This window comes from Strongylocentrotus purpuratus, unplaced genomic scaffold, assembly GCF_000002235.5.
Source record: "Strongylocentrotus purpuratus isolate Spur 01 unplaced genomic scaffold, Spur_5.0 spur5_scaffold_7, whole genome shotgun sequence".
Taxonomy (NCBI): Eukaryota; Metazoa; Echinodermata; class Echinoidea; order Camarodonta; family Strongylocentrotidae; genus Strongylocentrotus; species Strongylocentrotus purpuratus.
Window position 1 is genome coordinate 23,440,064 of NW_022145613.1, and position 27,276 is coordinate 23,467,339.

Below are 27,276 nucleotides of genomic sequence, written 5' to 3' on the forward strand. Positions count from 1 at the left end.
ATAATGAAGAACCAAAAGCAATATTTTTTTCATTTACTTATGAGAATTATGTTTTTTTGAGATCTCCTTACACAGAATATTGGAATGGGGTTTTCACGATGAATGTTGTTTGGAGACATCAATATTCATAAAATGTATATTTCTATCACCAGGAAATGAAGAATTTTCTGTCTACATTAACCTTTCCTGGTTGCTTATTAATGCATTTGCCAACTGGTAACATAATACTTTCACAAGTTAATATCCCTCACCATTGGATTTTTTTTTGTAATGTCTAAATTTCGTTTAAAAATAGATGATATCAGTCTGGTAAGCCTACACTGCAGGCAAGAGTCAGGACTAACATTTAGCATGTTATCAATTTTATAACCACTCTTATATTCTCTGAAATGTTATTTTTATTGAGGGTGACTTGAAAAAGTTAATAGCTTGGAAGGGAGGGGGTGCAACCTGCAACACGATTCTACCTCTTGGTTGCTTTGATCCATTGCCGAATATATTTTGGCACCTATCATCCCCCCAACCACGGATACAAATCGACACCCCTGATCCTATCTATCTATTATGTAAGAGAGCGTAGTAACCGAGAAAGACATTTTCAAATTGTTAATAGTGAACGTTTGCATTATAAAGCACCTTGCCTCATTATTCTACGACATACTTCAATCTTTCCTTTTATCTCTCTCTGTCTTTTCCCCTCATATTTTGTTCGTTTTGGTATTGTGGCAATTTTCCAGAAAGTGGGGGTGAGGGGAATGCTCCTCCATGAATAACTAAAGGGAAATGTGTCTTCGAGTCTCTCCGACATGGACGCTCTGGCTTGCAGTTCTTAACATGACTGTCTTTTCTCAGTTTTGAGAGATTTCTCATTTTAAAAGTCTAATCGTGATCAAACAATTTGTCTTGCATTCGAAAAATAGGCCTATATATTTTTAGGAGGAAAGTTACTAAGAAAATTCAGCCAGTTTTTTTAATATAAAACCTATTGCAATTATGAAAATGCATTTTTAGGGCACTTTTTATTTAGGAAAAGGACTAATACATTTAAAAGATATAACTGATTAGGAAGACCCCCTCAAAAAAACGAATGATAATAGGTCCTTAAAAACGTACTTTCATGGCGTGACTGTAAAATATACTTGATGTGACCAATACAATTATTATGAAAGAAAGTAGTGATAAACGAAATGGCAATTTTTTCTTTCTAGCCCTTCACCTTTTATTGTTTCTTCTCTTTTCTTTCTTTTGTGGGCGTGGAACTTTTTTTTTTGGGGGGGGGGGGGGAGGGCAGCATCCCCAAGCCCCTGCAGTAGGCCAGTATGTCTAGTTCGTCCTCCTTCATTTACCTCCCTTCTGTTTTGGATAGCGAGAGAGATACAGAGAGAGAGAGAGAGAGAGAGAGAGAGAGAGAGAGAGAGAGAGAGAGAGAAAGAGAGAGAGAGAGAGAGAGAGAGATAAAGAGAGACAGAGTGAGACAGACACAGAGAGATTGTTTATTGTACTATATATTGTAATACTTTATGGTTTATATATGTTATTTTAATTTTGGATATTTTGGTAGAAAAACTAAATCAAATCAAAATATAATTAAAAGTACCATTTAACATGGTATTGTCTACTGATAATGACAAAATTCACACGTTTTGTTATTATTTGTTTATTATGATCAGGGAGGTGATCACCCCCTGTTATAATTATTTCCAAATCGAGGAGTGTGAGATTTTGAGAATGCATTGCAATTTTGCAAATACCCACCCCAATCCAAGGATGGTCGCGACTCCTTCTCTTCTCTTCCACATCCCCTCTCTCTCTCTCTCTCTCTCTCTCATTTTCATATCTGTCTAGGCTTTCTAGCATACGTTCGCTTCTTTTCTTCTTCAGTCATGTAATGTCTCCCACAGCATGTTTCAGAATGGAAATAGATATAACCACACCAATAAATAATACAAAGGGAAAGGATTGTGGAAAATAAAAATTTTATTACGTTGCGTCATTGTTTAGGTATATACATTTATCTGTTCAAGGAATTAATGAATTCGACAGTAAGACGATTACCAGAGATAGAAACAAAACTGTTCATTTTAAACATCGATATATATTTTTAGCACGCTTCATTAAATAGCATAATTAAGAATCTGAAAGAGCATGATAGAAATAATAAAACAAAATGTATATTTATTAAAAATGTTTGTAAACACAAATCTCATTGAAATTAATTTTGTTTGCGAATTGTACTTCCCGTTGTACTTACGCCACATGTCGCACTGGCAAGAAACACAATTTCATCACTTAGATAAAAAAGAAAATGTATGTATATGAATGAACAGCTAAAAGTTCAAGAACACAAATATTACATTTCCAAATGGGGTGATCGATGATTATAATGTATTTCATTTAATATCGGACCACTGGGCCCGTCTTATACAGAGTTGATATTAATTGCAACTTATTATGTACATAAGAGATAGGAGATTGCAAACTTGTGATTGATTTTGGGGGGGGGGGGGGGTTACAGACGTGTATCAATCAGATATGATTATTTTGGATCAATCGCAACTCTTTAAGACGGGGCCCACTATCTCACAAACAGGCACTGGCAATATTTGCAATATTTACAAAAAAGAGAACTTTAACGCTCTAACGATATATTACAAGCATTATACATAGGCCTATATACAATTTACAAATACCAAAATATCAACAACAACAAAAAAGGAATCGGAAAACTAAATTATATACATCTGGGGCCTGTTATGCTACGAAAGCGCACGATAGCACGGAAAAGGAAATATTGACACAAATTTCACTGCTTTCAACTTCTCTTAGCAAATTGATTTTTGCTACATTTTCAATTACTACCCATCACTTGATTTAATTCTTCATTATGTATTTTTTCGTAAATCCGATGACTTAGCTTCTTTTTGCCTTTTCTCACACGCTGGTGTGGACCGGTGAGTACGAGCTTCGAAAGAATGGCCGTCTGTATTTTGTCAAGTTTCGGCTGATGAGTTGGTGATTTGAGAGGGTAGGTGGTTAACATTTTGAAATTAGAATATAATATACAAAATAAAACATTGCTAATCCCTTGGCAAAATTTAGTCTAATGGTCCGGCTTTGAGATTGACATTTCGTTTCTCTCAACTTCTTGTTTGAAACTATCAATTATCTTTTTTTAAATTTAAACTCTCTGAATGCTTCTTAAAATGATTTTTGCCTATCTATAAGATTTTCATGTATTCTAAAGTGGCAAGGAGAAATTATACTTGATTGTAAATGTTATATTGTATAATTTGTATCTTTAATATTGTATAATCAATAAAGGAACCATGTGGAAGGGTTAAACAGTATATGAATTTAGACACAACGGTGTGTGTTTTCATAACTATTATTCAAAACAAATTTTTCCTGCATGTTCTTTCCTTTGGTGTCAGATCTATGCCTCCACGATTTCTCTCGCGTTTTAATGGTGTGCGTTCATTAACGTCTCCTTCTTCTTCTTCCTTCGAAGATTCATATTCATTCGTCTCTATTTGTATACTGGTTTCGCCCCCACCCCAGTTTCCTCGTCCGTTACTTTCAGAGTCTTTATTTGCTTTTATATCATTGGAACGCCTCTTTAACAAAACTACCCTGAGGATTATGAGAGAGACGATAACGATTATTACGACAAACGCTACAACAGCAACCACAATAATGATAACATTCAATTTACCATCTATTTTACTAGTTTCAGTTCTTCTAGTGACATCTTGATACATCTGATCAGCAGCCATTAGGATGTTTCTATTCTGACCGTCATCATGGATGACGTTCAACGTAGAAGTTTCCATACTTTTAGCTACTATGTCCTCGCAAAAAGAAAAGTTCAAAGAACTTATATTGTGATTTGCTAGTCCATTTGGATTAGAACATATTGGATTATCAATCTTGACGTCTTCATCGTTGGTTATGGAGAGTTGTTGATACCACTGACGCAATGGCTCCAGGCCACAGATGCAATCCCAAGGGTTGCCTTCCAGAAACAGAATTTCAACATTGTTTGTCAAGATTTCCAAAGTCACATTGTCAAGTTGACGTAGACTATTCCAACGTAAGTCCAGACGAATGTTTGGAAGATTAAGAACATTGCCAATAGCAACCAATCTGTTTCCAGAAAGATCAATGGTCATCAGATGATCCATATGCACAAAGAGATCAATGGTAAGGGATGAGAGAGAATTGTTGGACAGGTCTAGGTAAACTAACGATGACAGGTCTTTGAAGATATCTTCAGGAAGATCAAGGAGTTTGTTCATGCCGAGGAAGAGACGTTCAAGGTTCTTTAATTCTTGGAAGACGCCTGAAGTCAGTTGAGATAGGTGATTCTGGTAGAGGTCAATAACCTCTAGCTTCGGTACGAGTTGAAAGGTCCCGTTTTCTATTACTCGTAGCGAATTCCTACTCAGGTAGATGTTTCTGAGTCGATTTTCTGTTCCATTCAGCGCATATCCATCGAATGTTTGTAGATTGTTGTAGAGAAGCTTGATTGACTTGAGTTGAGGTGCCCCAATAAATGTATTTGCTTCGATCTGGAGGAAGTAAGATAGAAAGGCCTTGTAAATAATCTCCAGCATAACAATTGATATGTTTACTGTACTAGAAACCTGTGAAATAATTCAAGGAGGGGGGGGGGGGGGGACTAGGCAGTGAAGCCCACTTTGGGAGACCAATACCAATATTGAGAAGAACATCACCTCACATCGGATAGCGAGTATGTAAAGAAACACAGGACTATGAAAATGTTTCTTTATGAGCCCATTTGGTAATTAGAGGCGATTCCTCAATGTAAAGACCCAATAAAGTCATTGGATTGTACAATGATGTGTAATAATTGTTATTGTGATCAGTGAAACTTTACCTCATCTGAACTTAGAGGGCAAAGGTGCCCTTTGTGCAAACAAAAAATAGCTCATTTATGTGCAACAAAAGCCTTTTCCTTCAAAATATATAATACAATGCAATTACTTTATATAATTATGAGATGGGTCTCTATTTGAAAAAGACATTAATGTAGCTCTACAGGATAAATTACCCCATGTCGGCTATTTTGAAGGCACAGTGCCCCCACTTTTTGAAGTACCCCAAAAGTGCCCCTTTTACTTTTAAAGGTGCCCCTATTAATTTTTAAAAGTGCCCCTTCCCCTTCCCACCTCTGATAAGTGCCCCTTTTATTTTCACACGTACCCCTTTTCCTTCGACAAGTTACCATTTTCCTTTGCAATAAGTGTCCATTTTCCATTCTCATAAGTGCCCTTTTGCATCTCTAGTAAGTGCCCCTTTTCACGTTTGATGAGTGCCCCCTTCACCTCTGATAATTGCCCTATTCAAATCTGAGAGTTGCCCCTTTTACTTTGACAAGTACCCCCTTTTTTGTAAGAAGTGCCCCTTCCCCTTTTAATAACTACCCCTTTTTAACTCGGATAAGCGCACCTTTTCATCTATGAAAACAGTCCCTTTTCATTCTCATAGCCCCTTTCCATCTCTGGTAATGACTCTATTAAATTCTGAGAGGGACTCGTTTTACTTTGAGTGCCCCTATTCCTGCTGATAAGCGCTCTTTCCATCTTCAATAACTTCCCCTTTTGTGTTGACACGTGCCCCTTTTGCTTCCTAAAAAAATGCTCTTTTTCCTTCTTATAAGTGCCCCATCCCTTTCTCATAAATCCCCCTCCGCCTCGCGATAAATGCCCCTATAAAAAATCTGAGGTCGCAGTTGTGTCTTTTTTTTTTGGTGTTATCGGCATTTCAATCTTTTTGAGAATATTTACGCCTTTCAATTGTTTTTTTTTTTTTCTCGTATACTTTTTGTAAAATTCGTTCTCTTCATAAATCTCTAGTTTTTTAACATATTTTCATTTCTCTTTTCCCTTCTTCTTCTTCCCTTTCTTCCTCTTCCTCTTTTTTTTAATAGCTTAATCAGTGCAAAAACTACATCTTTTAAAGGAAAAAAACACAATCCAGATGGGGGTAAAAGAATTTTCTCATAATGGAAGACTGGAAAGACTTTTGATAAGTAACTTAATTATATCATTTATAAATGTGAGCGAGCTTTCGGGGAAATGGCTCGTGGTTGCTTTAAATTATGGACGTTTAATGATGAAAGTAAAAGGGGGGCACTTATCGAAAGGGATACGACACTGATTAGAAAAGAAAAGAAACACGTCTCAAACTACAAAGGGTAATTATCAGAGGTGAACATGGGGCACTTCTCACACCTGAAATGAGGCACTCACTAGGGATGAAAAAGAGCACTTATGAGAATGAATAACGAGCACTTATGATAAATGAAAATGTCCATTTGTTGAAGAAAAAGGAGCACCGATCAGATTTTTTAGGGGCATTTTTCGGAAGTGAATGGGGCTTTTATGCAAAAGGGGAAGTGGCTCTTATCAAAAAGAGAAAAAGAGGCACATGTTAAAATAAACGGGGCACTTATCAGAGATGAAAAGGGGTAATTATAAGAAGGGAAAGACGCACTTATAAGAAGGAAAAAGAGCATTTATTAGAAAGGAAAACGGGTAGTTTGTAGAGATTAAAAGAGCACTTATCAGGAGGGGAAGGGGCACTTGTCAAAGTAAAACGAGCATCTCTCAGATTTGAAAATGGGCAATTATCGGAGGTGAAGGGGCACTTATCTGAAGTGAAAAGGAGTAACTTCTCGTACCTGAAAAAGTTAATTTACCAGGGTTGAAAAGGGGCACTTATGAAAATTAAAAGGGGCATTTATAAAAAGGGGAAGGGGCTCTATTTCATAAAATTGGGGGGAATTATCATAAGGAAAAGGGGAACTTATTAGAAAAGAAAAGGCACATGTGAATATAAAATGAGCGCTTATCCGAGTTAAAAAGAGGTAGTTATTCAAAGAGCCAGTGGCTCTTCTTTCAAAGGAAAAAGGGCAATTATCGGAGGTGAAGGGGGCACTTATTAAAATGAAAAGGGGCATTTATAAAAAGGGGAAGCGGCTCTATTTTATAAAATTGGGGGGGGGGGGGGAACTTATCATAAGGAAAAGGGGAAATTATTAGAAAGGAAAAGGCACATGTGAATATAAAAGGAGCGCTTATCCGAGTTAAAAAAGAGATAGTTATTCAAAGAGCCAGTGGCTCTTCTTTGAAAGGAAAAAGGGCACTTGTCAAAGTAAAAGGGTCACCTCTCAACAAATTTAAAGATTTGTTAGGTCTCAATGCGAAAAATTACATCTTCTAAAGAGGAAAAAAACCCAATCCTGATAGGGTTATAAGAAAATTGCTTATAATGGAAGAATGAAAAGACCTTTGATAAGTAACATAATTATATCATCTATAAATGCGAACGAGCGAAGGGATCAAGCTTTGGGGGAAATCGCTCCCAGAGTAACTTATCGTACCTGGAAAGGGTCATTTACCAGAAATAAAAAGGGGGCATTTATGAAAAGGGGAAGGGGCTCTTTTTTAATGGGGCACTTGTCAAAAAGGAAAAATGTGAACATAAAAGGTGTGGTTACCCCTGTTTAACTCGGGTTAAACAAAGGTAGTTATTAAAAGGGGAAGGGGCACTTCTTACAAAAGAAAATGGGCACTTGTCAAAGTAAAATGAGCATCTCTCAGGTTCGAAAATTGGCAGTTATCGGAGGTGAAGGGGGCACTTGTCTGAAGTGAAAAGGAGTAACTTCTCGAACCTGGCAAGGGTCATTTACCAGAGATAAAAAGGGGGCATTTATGAGAAGGGGAAGGGGCTCTTTTTTAATGGGGCACTTGTCATAAGGAAAAGGGGCAAAACAAAAGGTGTGGTTACCTCTGTTTAACTCGGGTTAAACAGAGATAGTTATTAACAGGGGAAGGGACACTTCTCACAAAAAAAAAACGGGCACTTGTCAAAGTAAAAGGGTCACTTCCCTGTTAGGTCTCAATGCGAAAAATTACATCTTCTAAAGAGGAAAAACCCCAATCTTGATGGGGATATAAGAAAATTGCTAATAACGGAAGAATGAAAAGACCTTTGATAAGTAACATAATTATATCATCTATAAATGCGAGCGAGCATAGCGATCAAGCTTTGGGGGAAATCGCTCCTAGAGTAACTTCTCGTACCTGGAAAGGGTCATTTACCAGAAATAAAAGAGGGGCATTTATGAGAAGGGGAAGGGATTTTTAATGGGGCACTTGTCATAAGGAAAAGGGGCACTTATTGGAATGGAAAAGGGGCACATGTGAAAATAAATACCTCTGTTTAACTCGGGTTAAACAGAGGTAGTTATTAACAGGGGAAGGGGCACTTCTTACAAAAGAAAAGGGGCACTTGTCAAAGTAAAAGAGGCACCTCTCAGATTTGAATTGGGCAATTATCAGACGTGAAGGGGGCACTTACCAAAAATTAAAAGGGGCACTTCTCGTACCTAAAAAGGGGCACTTACTACAGATTAAAAAGAGCACTCATGATAACGGAAAAAGGGCACTTATGTGAATGGAAAATAGACACTTATAAATGGGCACTTGTCGACGGAAAAGGGGCACATGTCAATATAAAAGGGCACTCATCAGATGCAATAAGGATCTGGAATCATCTGCCAGGCTCAGCAGTTGCTCAGCTGCTCTACCCTCCATCAGAATGATGCAGCCCCCTGTTGGTTCCCACATCATATAAGCTTACTAGCTTGGTTTTTTACATACACTGGACTTAGCACATTTTACTGTAAATTAACGAGTGCTTGTCTACACACCATTCCTGCAATTCATGACACTCCTTGTAGTTACTCGCCTCACCTACCATCCCAGTATAGATTCCCGAGTGAGCTGCCAAAGGGATTACCCAACCAAGTACCAAGGTGAAAAGGGGAAGGGGCTCTTTTACAAAGTAATATGTGCACTTGCCAAATTAAAAGGGGCACTTTTGGAGTGCTTGAAAAAGTGTGGGGCAATGTGCCCCTTGCCCCCTCCTCGGAGGGCCGCCTCTGGCACTATGCCCCCTGCCCCACCCCCCCCCCACTTCCCGGGAGCGGCTCCTCTGCTACCACTTCTGCTACAGTCAAATGTGCTCACACCTGTACTGTGCCATCACAATGTGCACAGTATTACTGATCTGAGGGGAATACCCGGCCATTGCGTTTGAATTTCAACGGCCGTTTTGAATTTCAGTTTCAGTATTGGTCGTAGCCTACAGCATTTGAAACACAACATACAAGAAATTTATAGTTTCAATGTACTACGCTTGACATCCTGTGCATCGGAGTAACTTATGGTTAAGTTGAATTAGACTACAACTGTCTAATTCCAACAGTCTCAACGGGTTTCCATACCCCCAAATAGCAAATACTGAGAACATACATGCAGGTCTATGGATCATATACATGACAATTATATTTAATTCAACCTTGGACTTTAGTTAACAAGTCTACGTTTCAAATATTGTTTTCTTTCGATGACCTTCCAGGTCCTCGGTAGATTATGAAGACAATACCCCCAAAACTCAAAATTTTCTCCTGAACTCTATGAATAGAAAACCAAAATACACTCCATATTTTCCATTGAACTCTATACACTACGTACAGGTTCATTGATATTTTCTCTATCTCTCCTTCTCTTTTGTTCTGCCTTATTCTCCTCTCCCCCTCTCCCCTTCTTCAAGTGGAGTCTCTTCAATATATCTCAATCTCTATAGATACATTCCCTTATATTGCTCTAACTAATAACAACATAATTTATATATATATATATATATATATATATATATATATATATATATGTATATATATATTTATATTGATAATGGTTGCAAGGCGGTACTTGTGATATGTTGTTGTTAGACAACAAAAGGTACTTCAGGAAAGGAAAGCCTCTGAATATCTGAGGTTCGATCGTGGTGATGTGATTTTAACGGAGAGACAAATACGAAGCAGCATTGCATTCGATGGGTATAGTATCCAATGATCTATATTCACGGTTGGCCTGCTGGAAAGCTTCAACGTACGAACATTTTCTATGGCAAGGCGAAGAGCGTTGAGTTTCAACGCACTGACACAGGCACATGATCAAGATGGTAAGAAATATAGTAGAGGATTTGACTCCTTGCAGTAAAAATGAAAAGGACTTATACATCTAAAAAAAAAATAACTAATTAGGAAGACTTTCTCAAAAAAACGTATGATAATAAGTTCTTAAAAACGTACTTTAATGGCTTGACTGTAAAATATACTTGATGTGACCAATACAATTATTATGAAAGAAAGTAGTGATAAACGAAATGGCAATTTTTTCTTTCTAGCCCTTCACCTTCTATTGTTATTCTCTTTTCTTTCTTTTGTGGGCGTGGAACTTTCTTTTTTTTTGGGGGGGGGGGCAGCATCCCCAAGCCCCTGCAGTAGGCCAGTATGTCTAGTTCGTCCTCCTTCATTTACCTCCCTTCTGTTTTGGATAGCGAGAGAGATACAAAGAGAGAGAGAGAGAAAGAGAGAGAGAGAGAAGAGAGAGAAGAGAAAGAGAGAGAGAGAGAGTGATAAAGAGAGACAGAGTGAGACAGAGACAGAGAGATTGTTTATTGTACTATATATTGTAATACTTTATGGTTTATATATGTTATTTTAATTTTGGATATTTTGGTAGAAAAGCTAAATCAAATCAAAATATACATTTTATATATATATTATTATATATTATATATATATATTATATATATATATATATATATATATATATATATAAGAAGTTTAGAATTAAAAGTACCCTTTAACATGGTATTGTCTACTGATAATGAAAATATCCCACGTTTTGTTATTATTTGTTTATTATGATCAGGGAGGTGATCACCCCCTGTTATAATCATTTCCAAATCGAGGAGTGTGAGATTTTGAGAATGCATTGCATTTTGCAGATACACATTCTTAGGCTAACTAAGGATTGTCGCGACTCCTTCTATTCTCTTCCACATCCTTTTCTCTCTCTCTCTCTCTCTCCCTCCCTCTCTTTTTTTTCTCTCTCTCTCTCTCTCTCTCTCTCTCTCTCTCTATCTCTCTCATTTTCATATCTTTCTAGCATAATTTCGCTTTTTTGTTGTTGTTGTATTGGCTCTCACAGCATGTTTAAGAATGGAAATAGACATAACCACACCAATACATAATACAAAAGGAAAGGATTTTGGAAAATACAAATTTTATTGCGTTGCGTCATTGCTTAGGTATATACATTTGTCTGTTCAAGGAATACATGAATTCGATATTTAGACGATTGCAAGAGATATAATCTAAACTGTTCATTGTAATATCGAGATATTCTTAGCACGCTTCATTAAATTGCATAATTAAGAATCTGAATAGCATGAAAGAAATAATAATCACTTAGATAAAGAAGAAAATGTATGTATATGTATGTATGTACAGCTAAAAGTTCAAGAACACGAATATTACATTTCCAAATGGGATGATCGATGATTATAATGTATTTCATTTTACATCGGACCACTGGGCCCCGTCTTATACAGAGTTGATATTAATTGCAACATATATATGTACATAAGAGATGGGAGATTGCAAACTTGTGATTGATTTGGATCAATCGCAACTCTTTATAAGACGGGGCCCACTATCTCACAAACAGGCACTGGTAATATTTGCACTATTTACAAAAAAGAGAAGATTTGCTATAATATACATGTATGTACAACTTTAACGCTCTTACGATATATTACCAGCATTATACATAGGCCTATATACAATTTACAATTTGGAAAACTAAATAATATACATCTGGGGCCTGCTATGCTACGACAGCGCACGATACCACGAAAAAAAGGAGATATTGACACAAATTTTACTGCTTTCGACTTCTCTTAGCAATTGATTTTTGCTACATTTTCAATTACTACCCTTCACTTGATTTAATTCTTCATTGTGTATTTTTTCGTAAATCCGATGACTTAGCTTCTTTTTTGCCTTTTCTCACACGCTGGTGTGGACCGGTGAGTACGAGCTTCGAAGAATGGCCGTCTGTATTTTGGCAAGTTTCGGCTGATGAGTTGGTGATTTGAGAGGGTAGGTGGTTAACATTTTGAAATTAGAATATAATATACAAAATAAACATTGCTAATCCCTTGGCAAAATTAGTCTAATGGTCCGGCTTTGAGATTGACATTTCGTTTCTCTCAACTTCTTGTTTGAAACTATCAATTATATTTTTTTAAAATTTAAACTCTCTGAATGCTTCTTAAAATGATTTTTGCCTATCTATAAGATTTTCATGTATTCTAAAGTGGCAAGGAGAAATTATACTTGATTGTAAATGTTATATTGTATAATTTGTATCTTTAATATTGTATATCAATAAAGAAACCATGTGAAGGGTTAAACAGTATATGAATTTAGACACAACGGTTTGTGTTTTCATAACTATTATTCAAAACAAATTTTTCCTGCATGTTCTTTCCTTTGGTGTCAGATCTATGCCTCCACGATTTCTCTCGCGTTTTAATGGTGTGCGTTCATTAACGTCTCCTTCTTCTTCTTCCTCCGAAGATTCATATTCATCGTCTCTATTTGTATACTGGTTTCGCCCCCACCCCAGTTTCCTCGTCCGTTACTTTCAGAGTCTTTATTTGCTTTTATATCATTGGAACGCCTCTTTAACAAAACTACCCTGCGGATTATGAGAGAGACGATAACGATTATTACGACAAACGCTACAACAGCAACCACAATAATGATAACATTCAATTTACCATCTATTTTACTAGTTTCAGTTCTTCTAGTGACATCTTGATACGTCTGATCAGCAGCCATTAGGATGTTTCTATTCTGACCGTCATCATGGATGACGTTCAACGTAGAAGTTTCCATACTTTTAGCTACTATGTCCTCGCAAAAAGAAAAGTTCAAAGAACTTATATTGTGATTTGCTAGTCCATTTGGATTAGAACATATTGGATTATCAATCTTGACGTCTTCATCGTTGTTATGGAGAGTTGTTGATACCACTGACGCAATGGCTCCAGGCCACAGATGCAATCCCAAGGTTGCCTTCCAGAAACAGAATTTCAACATTGTTTGTCAAGATTTCCAAAGTCACATTGTCAGTTGACGTAGACTATTCCACGTAAGTCCAGACGAATGTTTGGAAGATTAAGAACATTGCCAATAGCACCAATCTGTTTCCAGAGAGATCAATGGTCATCAGATGATCCATATGCACAAAGAGATCAATGGTAAGGGATGAGAGAGAATTGTTGGACAGGTCTAGGTAAACTAACGATGACAGGTCTTTGAAGATATCTTCAGGAAGATCAAGGAGTTTGTTCATGCCGAGGAAGAGACGTTCAAGGTTCTTTAATTCTTGGAAGACGCCTGAAGTCAGTTGAGATAGGTGATTCTGGTAGAGGTCAATAACCTCTAGCTTCGGTACGAGTTGAAAGGTCCCGTTTTCTATTACTCGTAGCGAATTCCTACTCAGGTAGATGTTTCTGAGTCGATTTTCTGTTCCATTCAGCGCATATCCATCGAATGTTTGTAGATTGTTGTAGAGAAGCTTGATTGACTTGAGTTGAGGTGCCCCAATAAATGTATTTGCTTCGATCTGGAGGAGTAAGATAGAAAGGCCTTGTAAATAATCTCCAGCATAACAACTGATATGTTTACTGTACTAGAAACCTGTGAATAATTCAAGAGGGGGTGGGGGAGGGGGGGGGGGGGGGGGGGGGGGGGGGGGGGGGGGGAGACTAGGCAGTGAAGCCCACTTTGGGAGACCAATACCAATATTGAGAAGAACATCACCTCACATCGGATAGCGAGTATGTAAAGAAACACAGGACTATGAAAATGTTTCTTTATGTGCCCATTTGGTAATTAGAGGCGATTCCTCAATGTAAAGACCCAATAAAGTCATTGGATTGTACAATGATGTGTAATAATTGTTATTGTGATCAGTGAAACTTTACCTCATCTGAACTTAGAGGGCAAAGGTGCCCTTTGTGCAAACAAAAAATAGCTCATTTATGTGCAACAAAAGCCTTTTCCTTCAAAATATTAATACAATGCAATTACTTTATATAATTATGAGATGGGTCTCTATTTGAAAAAGACATTAATGTAGCTCTACAGGATAAATTACCCCATGTCGGCTATTTTGAAGTACCCCAAAGTGCCCCTTTACTTTATGGTGCCCCTATTAATTTTTAAAAGTGCCCCTTCCCCTTACCACCTCTGATAAGTGCCCCTTTTATTTTCACACGTACCCCTTTTCCTTCGACAAGTTACCATTTTCCTTTGCAATAAGTGTCCATTTTCCATTCTCATAAGTGCCCTTTTGTATCTCTAGTAAGTGCCCCTTTTTCACGTTTGATGAGTGCCCCCTTCACCTCTGATAATTGCCCTATTCAAATCTGAGAGTTGCCCCTTTTACTTTGACGTACCCCCTTTTTTGTAAGAAGTGCCCCTTCCCCTTTTAATAACTACCTCTTTTTAACTCGGATAAGCGCACCTTTTCATCTATGAAAACAGTCCCTTTTCATTCTCATAGCCCCTTTCCATCTCTGGTAATGACTCGATTAAATTCTGAGAGGGACTCGTTTTACTTTGAGTGCCCCTATTCCTGCTGATAAGCGCTCTTCCATCTTCAATAACTTCCCCTTTTGTGTTGACACGTGCCCCTTTTGCTTCCTAAAAAATGCTCTTTTTCCTTCTTATAAGTGCCCCATCCCTTTCTCATAAATCCCCCTCCACCTCGCGATAAATGCCCCTATAAAAAATCTGAGGTCGCAGTTGTGTTTTTTTTTTGGTGTTATCGGCATTTCAATCTTTTTGAGAATTTTACGCCTTTCAATTGTTTTTTCTTTTTTTTTCTCGTATACTTTTGGTAAAATTCGTTCTCTTCACAATCTCTAGTTTTTTTAACATATTTTCATTTCTCTTTTCCCTTCTTTTTCTTCCCTTTCTTCCTATTCCTCTTTTTTTTTTATAGCTTAATCAGTGCAAAAACTACATCTTTTAAAGGAAAAACACAATCCAGATGGGGGTAAAAGAATTTTTCTCATAATGGAAGACTGGAAAGACCTTTGATAAGTAACTTAATTATATCATCTATAAATGCGAGCGAGCTTTCGAAGGAATGGCTCGTGGTTGCTTTAAATTATGGACGTTTAATGATGAAAGTAAAAGGGGCACTTATCGAAAGGGATAAGACACTGATTAGAAAAGAAAAGAAGCACATGTCAACTACAAAGGGTAATTATCAGAGGTGAACATGGGGCACTTCTCACACCCAGAAATGAGGCACTCACTAGGGACGAAAAAGAGCACTTATGAGAATGAATAACGAGCACTTATGATAAATGAAAATGTCCATTTGTTGAAGAAAAGGAGCACCGATAAGATTTTTTTAGGGGCATTTATCGGAAGTGAACGGGGCTTTTATGCAAAAGGGGAAGTGGCTCTTATCAAAAGAGAAAGAGGCACATGTTAAATAAACGGGGCACTTATCAGAGATGAAAAGGGTAACTATAAGAAGGGGAAGACGCACTTTTAAGAAGGAAAAAGAGCATTTATTAGAAAAGAAAATGGGTAGTTTGTAGAGATGAAAGGGCACTTATCAGGAGGGGAAGGGGCACTTGTCAAAGTAAAACGAGCATCTCTCAGATTTGAAAATGGGCAATTATCGGAGGTGAAGGGGCACTTATCTGAAGTGAAAAGGAGTAACTTCTCGTACCTGGCAGGGTCATTTACCAGAGATAAAAAGGGGGCATTTATGAGAAGGGGAAGGGGCTCTTTTTTAATGGGGCACTTGTCATAAGGAAAGGGGCACTTATTGAATGAGAAAGGGGCACATGTAAAAATAAAAGGTGTGGTTACCCCTGTTTAACTCGGGTTAAACAGAGATAGTTATTAACAGGGGAAGGGACACTTCTTACAAAAAAAAACTGGCACTTGTCAAAGTAAAAGGGTCACTTCCCTGTTAGGTCTCAATGCGAAAAATTACATCTTCTAAAGAGGAAAAACCCCAATCTTGATGGGGATATAAGAAAATTGCTAATAACGGAAGAATGAAAAGACCTTTGATAAGTAACATAATTATATCATCTATAAATGCGAGTGAGCGTAGGGATCAAGCTTTGGGGAAATCGCTCCTAGAGTAACTTCTCGTACCTGGAAATGGTCATTTACCAGAAATCAAAAAAGGGGGCATTTATGAGAAGGGGAAGGGGCTCTTTTTTAATGGGGCACTTGTCATAAGGAAAAGGGGCACTTATTTGAATGGAAAAGGGGCACATGTGAAAATAAAAGTGTGGTTACCCCTGTTTAACTCGGGTTAAACAGAGGTAGTTATTAACAGGGGAAGGGGCACTTCTTACAAAAGAAAAGGGGCACTTGTCAAAGTAAAAGAGGCACCTCTCAGATTTGAATTGGGCAATTATCAGACGTGAAGGGGGCACTTACCGAAAATTAAAAGGGCACTTCTCGTACCTAAAAAGGGGCACTTACTAGAGATTAAAAAGAGCACTCATGATAATGGAAAAAGGGCACTTATGTGAATGGAAAATAGACGCTTATAAATGGGCACTTGTCGACGGAAAAGGGGCACATGTCAATATAACAAGGGCACTCATCAGATGCAATAAGGATCTGGAATCATCTGCCAGGCTCAGCAGTTGCTCAGCTGCTCTACCCTCCATCAGAATGATGCAGCCCCTTGTTGGTTCCCACATCATATAAGCTTACTAGCTTGGTTTTTACATACACTGGACTTAGCACATTTTACTGTAAATTAACAAGTGCTTTGTCCACACACCATTCCTGCAATTCATGACACTCCTTGTAGTTACTCGCCTCACCTCCCCATCCCAGTATAGATTCCCGAGTGAGCTGCCAAAGGGATTACCCAACCAAGTACCAAGGTGAAAAGGGGAAGGGCTCTTTTTTCCAAAGTAATATGTGCACTTGCCAAATTTAAAGGGGCACTTCCCTATGTAAAAAGGGGCACTTTTGGAGTGCTTGAAAAAGTGTGGGGGCAATGTGCCCCTTGCCGCCTCCTCGGAGGGCCGCCTCTGGCACTATGCTCCCTTGCCCCCCCCCTCCCACACTTCCCGGGAGCGGCTCCTCTGCTACCACTTCTGCTACAGTCAAATGTGCTCACACCTGTACTGTGCCATCACAATGTGCACAGTCAGGGGCGTACGCAGGGGGGGGGGGGAGGGGGGAGGTTTTGGGGGTTCAAACCCCCTCTTTGATATTTTTATGTGTGTAAACCCCCCTAAAAAACTAAACCCCCCCTTTGTTTTGTTTTGTTTGTTTTTTTAATTTAAAAAAAAAAAAAAAAAAAAAAAAAAAAATTATGCCAACGGCTACCGTAAAGTGACCTTACCCCCCCCCAACGAAAAAAAAAATGTCAAATTTTCAAATTTCGAGACCAAAAAAAAAAGTGTCCGCTTACCCCCCCCCCCCCCCCCCCCCCCCACTGAGCGACTTTTCGGCCGGCGCGATTTTCAAATTTTCGGGAGCAAAATATTTTGGGCCAGATTTTAAACACCCCCCCCCCCCCTTGAAAAAATCCTGCGTACGCCCCTGTGCACAGTATTACTGATCTGAGAGGAATCCCCGGCCATTGTGTTTGAATTTCAACGGCCGTTTTGAATTTCAGTTACCATTTCATTGGTCGTAGCCTACAGCATTTGAACACAACATACAAGAAATTTATAGTTTCAATGTACTACGCTTGACATCCTGTGCATCGGAGTAACTTATGGTTAAGTTGAATTAGACTACAACTGTCTTATTCCAACAGTCTCAACGGGTTTCCATACCCCCAAATAGCAAATAATGAAAACATACATGCAGGTCTATGGATCATATACATGACAATTATATTTAATTCAACCTTGGACTTTAGTTTACAAGTCTACGTTTCAAATATTTGTTTTCTTTTCGATGACCTTTCCAGGTCCTCGGTAGATTATGAAGACAATACCCCCAAAACTCAAAATTTCTCCTGAACTCTATGAAGTGAAAACCAAAATACACTCCATATTTTTCATTGAACTCTATTCGAGATGATTGCTCCGAGAGGGAGGCTAAAGTCTGCACCTGCTCTTCCAATGTTTCCACTGACAAAAGCTCAACAGGGGTGGAACGAGCATCTACGTCTCGTCATGGCAACATGCAGTTAAACTCTGTCTCTGGTACTGGCATACTACATCATAATCTTCAGGATCAATCTCATGAACTGAATAAGAGTAACATTAAACAGTTGGAAGGTGGTTCAGTTCCTCCGTTTAGAAACAGGGGCTTAAAATTTGCCCATTTGAATATTCATAGCTTAGTTGCTAAGATTGACGAACTTAGATTACTTCTGAGAAATGCATCATTTGATGTTATTGGTTTAAATGAAACATTTTGCGACTCCATGATTGATGATTCTGAATTGTATATAGATGATTATATTTTATTGCGTAGAGACCGTACGAGACATGGTGGTGGTGTGGCTGTATATATATCCAAGAGGTTCAATTATAAAAGAAGGGATGATTTGATTTCTTCTACTTTAGAATGCCTTTGGTTTGAATTGCATTATCCAAATAAGTCTCCCATCCTGGTTGGAGAGTTTTACAGACCTCCAAATTCTCACGTTGATTTCTTTGAAGAATTAGACGGAAATTTGGACTCTGCTCTCTCGGAAGATATGAGCTGTATTATTTTAGGTGATTTCAATTGTGATTGTATGCCACACCAACTTGATCTGAATGCTGAAAAGTTAATGTTTTATACAAATATGTACGGGTTAAGTCAGCTAATTGATACTGCCACAAGAGTTACAAATACCTCTTCTACTTTAATTGATTTGATATTTGTATCAGACAAGGAACTTTACAATGAATGGGGAATTTTTGAAACTAGCATAAGTGATCATTATTTGGTGTATACGGTTCGCGATTTTAGTGCAAAGATCCATAACAAATCCGAATACGCAGAATTTCGCTCGTTTAAAAATCTTGACGAGGAGAAATTTTACAGTGAATTGAGAAGTACTCCTTGGCAGGTCATAAAAGATATAGATAATGTTGATGTTGCGTGGGATATGTGGTTGACTCTATTCAATAATATAATCAACAAGCACATACCAGTATGTAAAAAGCGGATAAGAAAAAAGGCATGTCCACGGATATCTGACGAGATTGTTAAGCTTATGACGGAACGTGATAAAGTTCTCAAAGCTGCTAAAGCTAACAAAAGTGATGATCTTTGGGACACCTACAAATATCTAAAGAATACAGTTATTCATCTCATGAGGAAAAGAAAAAGAGAATATAATGCAGACCAGATCTCGCAAAATCATAACAATAGTAAGCAAATGTGGAGATGTTTGAGAAACCTTGTGCCTAAGTCATTACCTATATCTCCCAATAGCATAAATGTTGATGGTGCTAATGTGTCAGACAATGCAAATATTGCTGAAGCTTTTAATGACTTTTTCATTTCTAATGCTACTAAGATTACAAAGGACCTGCGAAGGAATAAGTCTCAACTGAGAGTAGACGAGGACAATAATATTGGTCCAACTCATTCGCAATTTAATTTGAATTTGATTACTGAGGATTTTGTATTGAAACAGATTGATAATCTGAGTATAGATAAAGCAACTGGTGAAGATCACATCAGCTGTAAACTTTTAAAGATGACGAAGAATGTTATCGCAGAGTCTCTTTGTGATATCATTAACAAATCCCTGTCTACAGGAGTTGTTCCACGTGAATGGAAAAAGGCTCGGGTAGTACCAATATTCAAATCTGGAGATATTTCTTCTTTGAATAATTACCGTCCCATTTCGATATTACCTATCGTGAGTAAAATTATAGAAAGGGCCGTCCACCAACAACTCAGTGAATTCTTGGACGTGAATAAATTATTACACCCTAATCAGTCTGGTTTTAGACCTAAACATTCAACAGCTACTGCCCTTGCAAAACTTGTAAATCAATGGTCGTTGAATATTGATAACAAAGAAATTTCTGGAGTTGCCTTCATAGATCTTCGTAAGGCTTTTGATACTGTTGACCATGAGCTACTTCTACATAAACTAGCTTGTATAGGTTGTAGTAATAGGACTATTTATTGGTTCAAATCATATTTAGGGGATCGACAACAAGTGACCCAATTCAAAGGAGCCAAGTCGCATCCATCAACCATCAAATTAGGTGTGCCACAAGGTTCAATTCTTGGTCCCCTTTTATTTTCAATATATGTTAATAGTCTACCTGAATGTACTCCTGAAGGTATCATAGATATGTATGCTGACGATACGACACTTACCGTCAGTGCAAATGATGCAACTGTTGTGGAAGAAAAATTAACTGTTGCGTTAAACAGAGTCATGGCATGGATTAAGGAAAATCGTCTTGTTCTTAACACTGAAAAAACTTGTGTCATGTTAATAGGCTCTCCTGCTAATCTCAAGAAATTGAATCTTTCACCATTTCATTAAACGGCAATTTGATCAAAAGAGTTCAATTCACCAAATGCCTAGGACTTTTGATAGATGAAGAATTGAAATGGTCTAAACAAATCGAAAACGTAAGTAAACTTACCCAGAAAAACATTAGCATGATAAAGAGAGCAAAGAGTTTTTTGCCTCAAAAATCCTTAAAGTTACTTTATAACAGTCTAGTGTTGCCACGATTAGATTACTGCTCTGTTGTATGGTCGAACCGATTTCATTCTCATACAACTAAGCTGCAAAAAATTCAAAAGAGGGCCGCAAGAATAATATTGAACAAGACATATGACACACCGTCGGCTGATTTGTTCACAAGTCTTAAATGGATGACACTAGACAAGCGGTTTGAGTTAAGTCGCGTTATGATGATATATAAATGCGTTCATAACAGCACCCTCTTACCTTCAGGTAGGCTTAATCAATCCTAATGATGTACATGAGCATCATACAAGGCAAATAGACAGTGGATGTTTACGTGTGCCTAGATTTCACACTGATTGTTATAAGTGTAGCCCAATTGTTTTCTTCCATATTTGAATGGAATAAGCTAGATAATTCGTTGAGAACGGCTTCCTCTGTCAATTCATTTAAGAGATTGTTTAAACAAAGTTGTAATTTGTGAATGGCTCAGCCGTACATACACTACGTGCATGTTCTGTAATATTTACATGTCTTATTCACATAATTGCGACTTAATTAATATTTTCCTATTGACATTACTGCTTACTAGGTTAATGATATATGTTAATTTTGCAAACGAGTATTATTTTTGTAACTGTTCTGTATAAATGTTTATAAACAATGTAAATATGTTCATTCAGGGCCCCATGGAAGACCACTTCTTGCTGGTGAATGGGCTACCCTGTCAAAAGATCAGAAATAAATAAATAAATAAAATAAATAAATACACTACGGGTTCATTGCATTCGATGGGTATAGTGTCCAATGATCTGTATTCACAGTTGGCCTGCTGGAAAGCTTCAACGTATGAACATTTCCTATGACAAGGCGACGAGCGTTGAGTTTCAACGCACTGACACAGACACATGATTAAGATGGCTTGAAATATAGTGGAGAATTTGACTCCTTGCAGTGAAACGCAGAGAACACCGACATTTTAGAATTTGTAGTTTTAACGGAGGATATGTTTAGTTTGTGATCGTTGCTCGAATGTACCAGTACCAGTATGAAATTTAAATGCCCCGCGGTCGACTTTATATACATATTCATACAATATGGTCGATCGCTATTGGTTGAACCATTGTGATCATTCCCCGGATCATCCATTGGGTGACGATTTGATGTATTTAAAGGTAACCGCATAAATTTGTATTAATAAGTGACAAAACACTATTAGCACATATTTGTAGGGGCTAGGGGTAAGTGGGGTAGCCCCCCCCCCTCCATGGAAAATTTCCGCCTACGAAAAGAATAATTTTCTAAGGTAAATCTCATAAATTATGGGCATTTTTAACAAAATTAGAAAACAAAATACTCCCGGATGTGTTGACCCCTAGTTGACGTCAAGGTCCAGGAACACAAGTATATATTTAAACAAAAGAAGGACTTTATTTTTTAATGCGTTTCTGCTCTTCATGAAGTCAATTGCCGCCCTGCCAATATAAGGTTTACATCTATAAACTCATGCTTTAATAATAATTAAATTATTAAAGATTTTAAACCCCCCACCCCTTGAAAAAATCCTGCGTACGCCCCTGTGCACAGTATTACTGATCTGAGAGGAATCCCCGGCCATTGTGTTTGAATTTCAACGGCCGTTTTGAATTTCAGTTACCATTGCATTGGTCGTAGCCTACAGCATTTGAACACAACATACAAGAAATTTATAGTTTCAATGTACTACGCTTGACATCCTGTGCATCGGAGTAACTTATGGTTAAGTTGAATTAGACTACAACTGTCTTATTCCAACAGTCTCAACGGGTTTCCATACCCCCAAATAGCAAATAATGAAAACATACATGCAGGTCTATGGATCATAAACATGACAATTATATTTAATTCAACGCAGGGGGGGGGGCATATGGAAACGCCGTATCATCCGCTCAATTTGACTTGCGTGCATAGAACAAATAAGCATTTTTCCATGAAAAAGTGAAGTTTTCTAAAATGTGCGTTTCTTTCCAGCATTGGGGCGCCCGGAAGTCACTCGGGTAACATTTCATAAAGTATAATATAAAAAGACCATATGCAAATTTTCTGTACTTTCGTCGGAAAAATACATTTATCCAGCACAATGTCGACTCTTTTTGCGTTGAAGAATAACAAATAGCGAGTTTCAATCACACTTTGGCCGCTCTCGCAAGCTCTCACTCGTTTCACTTTGGTCAAGCGACTTTGGGGCAAACGGTTAATGAAAATACTAATCGTTAGCTTTCTTTTGGCATTAAACTTGTTTTGATTGATTGTATAATTATGTCGGAATAAAGGAAACAAAAAGGCTCGACCAATAATTTATCAGCGTCTGAATTGACCTTTTGACCTTGAATTCCCTGATGCAAGCGCACTAATGAGGTCATCTTCGCTAAATCGGTGTCTTTTATCGTAAAATGCGACACTTTCACAATGTTTATATATCTTTTTTTCATTATTAGTAAGATATAACATATTTTTGCGATATCACTGAAGTTTTGGGTTTTATTTGATGAGTAATTTTAAAATAAGAGCCATTTTACTGTTTTAATTTACTGGATCGTACCATTAAAGTCGCAGGGTGGAAAGATGCATTTCCAACCGCGCCTAATTTAATTTACGTTCCGACATTCTGTTATGGGTTCGAGTTGTTAGGAATCCACTGCTTTCTGCTCCAACAAACATTCACATGCGGAGTCGTTTATCAATTAAATTATTCAAATTTATGGATGCTTCCTAGCTTCCCAGGTGTTTGTGTTGCTGTTGAAGCATTTTTATTCACCTGCTATCGTTCTTTGTACTCCAATTGCCAGAACGCAAATTTCATTTTGGTTTTATAGTTTCATCGGAGTCGTTTATCAACTATATATATTCAAATTTATGAATGCTTCCTCCCCAGGTGTTTGTGATGTTTAATGCATTTCATTCACCTATTATTATTCTTTGTACTCAATTGTTAGAATACAAAATGCATTTTGGTTTTATAGTTGTATGCAATAAGTAAGTCAATAAAAGAGTATGTTCTGCACAATAAAAACAATGTGTGTCCCTATTGTACAATGTGATGTGTCCCCTCATTTTGTAATAGTTAATTTACCCATTCATATAATGGAACTACCTGCCCGATGAAGCCAGTGGCCTGTGACCCCTGAGCACTCAACACCGTGTGGGAGTCATTTTGTGGTCAAATTCTTTTATGAGAAAAATACAAGCAAACGTTTCCATATGGGGGGGAGGGGGAGGTTTTGGGAGTTCAACCCCCCCCCTTTGATATTTTTATGTGTGTAAACCCCCCTAAAAAAAACTAACCCCCCCCCCCTTTGTTTTGTTTTGTTTTGTTTTTTAATTAAAAAAAAAAAAAAAAAAAAATTATGCCAACGGCTAACGTAAAGTGACCTTACCCCCCCCCCCCCAACGAAAAAAAAAATGTCAAATTTTCAAATTTCGAGACCAAAAAAAGAGTGTCCGCTTACCCCCCCCCCCCCCCCCCCCCCCCCACTGAGCGACTTTTCGGCCGGCGCGATTTTCAAATTTTCGGGAGCAAAATATTTTGGGCCAGATTTTAAAACCCCCGTTTTTAAAACGGCCGTTTTGAATTTCAGTTACCATTGCATTGGTCGTAGCCTACAGCATTTGAACACAACAAGCAAATAATGAAAACATACATGCAGGTCTATGGATCATATACATGACAATTATATTTAATTCAACCTTGGACTTTAGTTTACAAGTCTACGTTTCAAATATTTGTTTTCTTTCGATGACCTTTCCAGGTCCTCGGTAGATTATGAAGACAATACCCCCAAAACTCAAAATTTCTCCTGAACTCTGTGAAGAGAAAACCAAAATACACTCCATATTTTCCATTGAACTCTATACACTACGGGTTCATTGATATTTTCTCTATCTCTCCTTCTCTTTTGTTCTGCCTTATTCTCCCCCTCCCCCTCTCTCCCTTCTTCAAGTGGAGTCTCTTCAATATATCTCAATCTCTATAGATACATTCCCTTATATTGCTCTAACTAATAACAACATAATTTATATATATATATATATATATATATATATATATATATATGTATATATATATTTATATTGATAATAGTACTAATTGCAAGGCGGTACTTACGTGTGATATGTTGTTGTTAGACAACAAAAGGTACTTCAGGAATGGAAAGCCTCTGAAAATCTCAGGTTCGATCGTGGTGATGTGATTGTAACGGAGAGACAAGTACGAAGCAGCATTGCATTCGATGGGTATAGTGTCCAATGACCTGTATTCACAGTTGGCCTGCTGGAAAGCTTCAACGTATGAACATTTCCTATGACAAGGCGACGAGCGTTGAGTTTCAACGCACTGACACAGACACATGATCAAGATGGCTTGAAATATAGTGGAGAATTTGACTCCTGGCAGTGAAAACGCAGAGAACACCGACATTTTAGAATTTGTAGTTTTAACGGAGGATATGTTTAGTTTGTGATCGTTGCTCGAATGTACCAGTACCAGTATGAAATTTAAATGCCCCGCGGTCGACTTTATATACATATTCATACAATATGGTCGATCGCTATTGGTTGAACCATTGGGTGACGATTTGATGTATTTAAAGGTAACCGTATAAATTTGTATTAATAAGTGACAAAACACTATTAGCACATATTTATAGGGGCTAGGGGTAAGTGGGGTAGCCCCCCCCCCCCTCCATGGAAAATTTCCGCCTACGAAAAAGAATAATTTTCTAAGGTAAATCTCATAAATTATGGGCATTTTTAACAAAATTAGAAAACAAAATACTCCCGGATGTGTTGACCCCTAGTTGACGTCAAGGTCCAGGAACACAAGTATATATTTAAACAAAAGAAGGACTTTATTTTTTAATGCGTTTCTGCTCTTCATGAAAGTCAATTGCCGCCTTGCCAATATAAGGTTTACATCTATAAACTCATGCTTTAATAATAATTAAATTATTAAAGATTTTAAACCCCCCCCCCTTGAAAAAATCCTGCGTACGCCCCTGTGCACAGTATTACTGATCTGAGAGGAATCCCCGGCCATTGTGTTTGAATTTCAACGGCCGTTTTGAATTTCAGTTACCATTGCATTGGTCGTAGCCTACAGCATTTGAACACAACATACAAGAAATTTATAGTTTCAATGTACTACGCTTGACATCCTGTGCATCGGAGTAACTTATGGTTAAGTTGAATTAGACTACAACTGTCTTATTCCAACAGTCTCAACGGGTTTCCATACCCCCAAATAGCAAATAATGAAAACATACATGCAGGTCTATGGATCATAAACATGACAATTATATTTAATTCAACGCAGGGGGGGGGGGGGGGGATGGGGGGAGGGGGGAGGTTTTGGGAGTTCAAACCCCCCCCCTTTGATATTTTTATGTGTGTAAACCCCCCTAAAAAAACTAAACCCCCCTTTGTTTTGTTTTGTTTCGTTTTTTTATTTAAAAAAAAAAAAAAAAAAAAAATTATGCCAACGGCTAACGTAAAGTGACCTTACCCCCCCCCCCCCACGAAAAAAAAAATGTCAAATTTTCAAATTTCGAGACCAAAAAAAAAATTGTCCGCTTACCCCCCCCCCCCCCCCCCCCCCCCCCCCCCCCCCCACTGAGCGACTTTTCGGCCGGCGCGATTTTCAAATTTTCGGGAGCAAAATATTTTGGGCCAGATTTTAACCCCCCCCCCCCCCTTGAAAAAATCCTGCGTACGCCATTACTGATCTGAGAGGAATCCCCGGCCATTGTGTTTGAATTTCAACGGCCGTTTTGAATTTCAGTTACCATTGCATTGGTCGTAGCCTACAGCATTTGAACACAACATACAAGAAATTTATAGTTTCAATGTACTACGCTTGACATCCTGTGCATCGGAGTAACTTATGGTTAAGTTGAATTAGACTACAACTGTCTTATTCCAACAGTCTCAACGGGTTTCCATACCCCCAAATAGCAAATAATGAAAACATACATGCAGGTCTATGGATCATATACATGACAATTATATTTAATTCAACCTTGGACTTTAGTTTACAAGTCTACGTTTCAAATATTTGTTTTCTTTCGATGACCTTTCCAGGTCCTCGGTAGATTATGAAGACAATACCCCCAAAACTCAAAATTTCTCCTGAACTCTGTGAAGAGAAAACCAAAATACACTCCATATTTTCCATTGAACTCTATACACTACGGGTTCATTGATATTTTCTCTATCTCTCCTTCTCTTTTGTTCTGCCTTATTCTCCTCTCCCCCTCTCTCCCTTCTTCAAGTGGAGTCTCTTCAATATATCTCAATCTCTATAGATACATTCCCTTATATTGCTCTAAGTAATAACAACATAATTTATATATATATATTTACATTGATAATGGTACTAATTGCAAGGCGGTACTTACGTGTGATATGTTGTTGTTAGACAACAAAAGGTACTTCAGGAATGGAAAGCCTCTGAAAATCTGAGGTTCGATCGTGGTGATGTGATTGTAACGGAGAGACCGTACGAAGCAGCATTGCATTCGATGGGTATAGTGTCCAATGATCTATATTCACAGTTGGCCTGCTGAAAAGCTTCAACGTAAGAGCATTTCCTATGACAAGGCGACGAGCGTTGAGATTCAACGCA

At 37.8% G+C, this 27,276-nt stretch overlaps 1 protein-coding gene across 1 annotated transcript; it reads right to left on the minus strand.

Moving 5' to 3' along the window:
- Positions 1–2,892: 2,892 nt before the first annotated feature.
- LOC115919886 (leucine-rich repeat-containing protein 15-like) lies at positions 2,893–27,169 on the minus strand. The gene is made up of 3 exons (XM_030974472.1): positions 27,050–27,169; positions 13,137–13,574; positions 2,893–4,568 (listed from the first exon to the last, which is right to left on the minus strand). Exons 1-3 carry the CDS (start codon positions 27,167–27,169, stop codon positions 3,390–3,392), a joined length of 1,737 nt encoding a protein of 578 aa, XP_030830332.1. The 3' UTR covers positions 2,893–3,389.
- Positions 27,170–27,276: the final 107 nt, after the last annotated feature.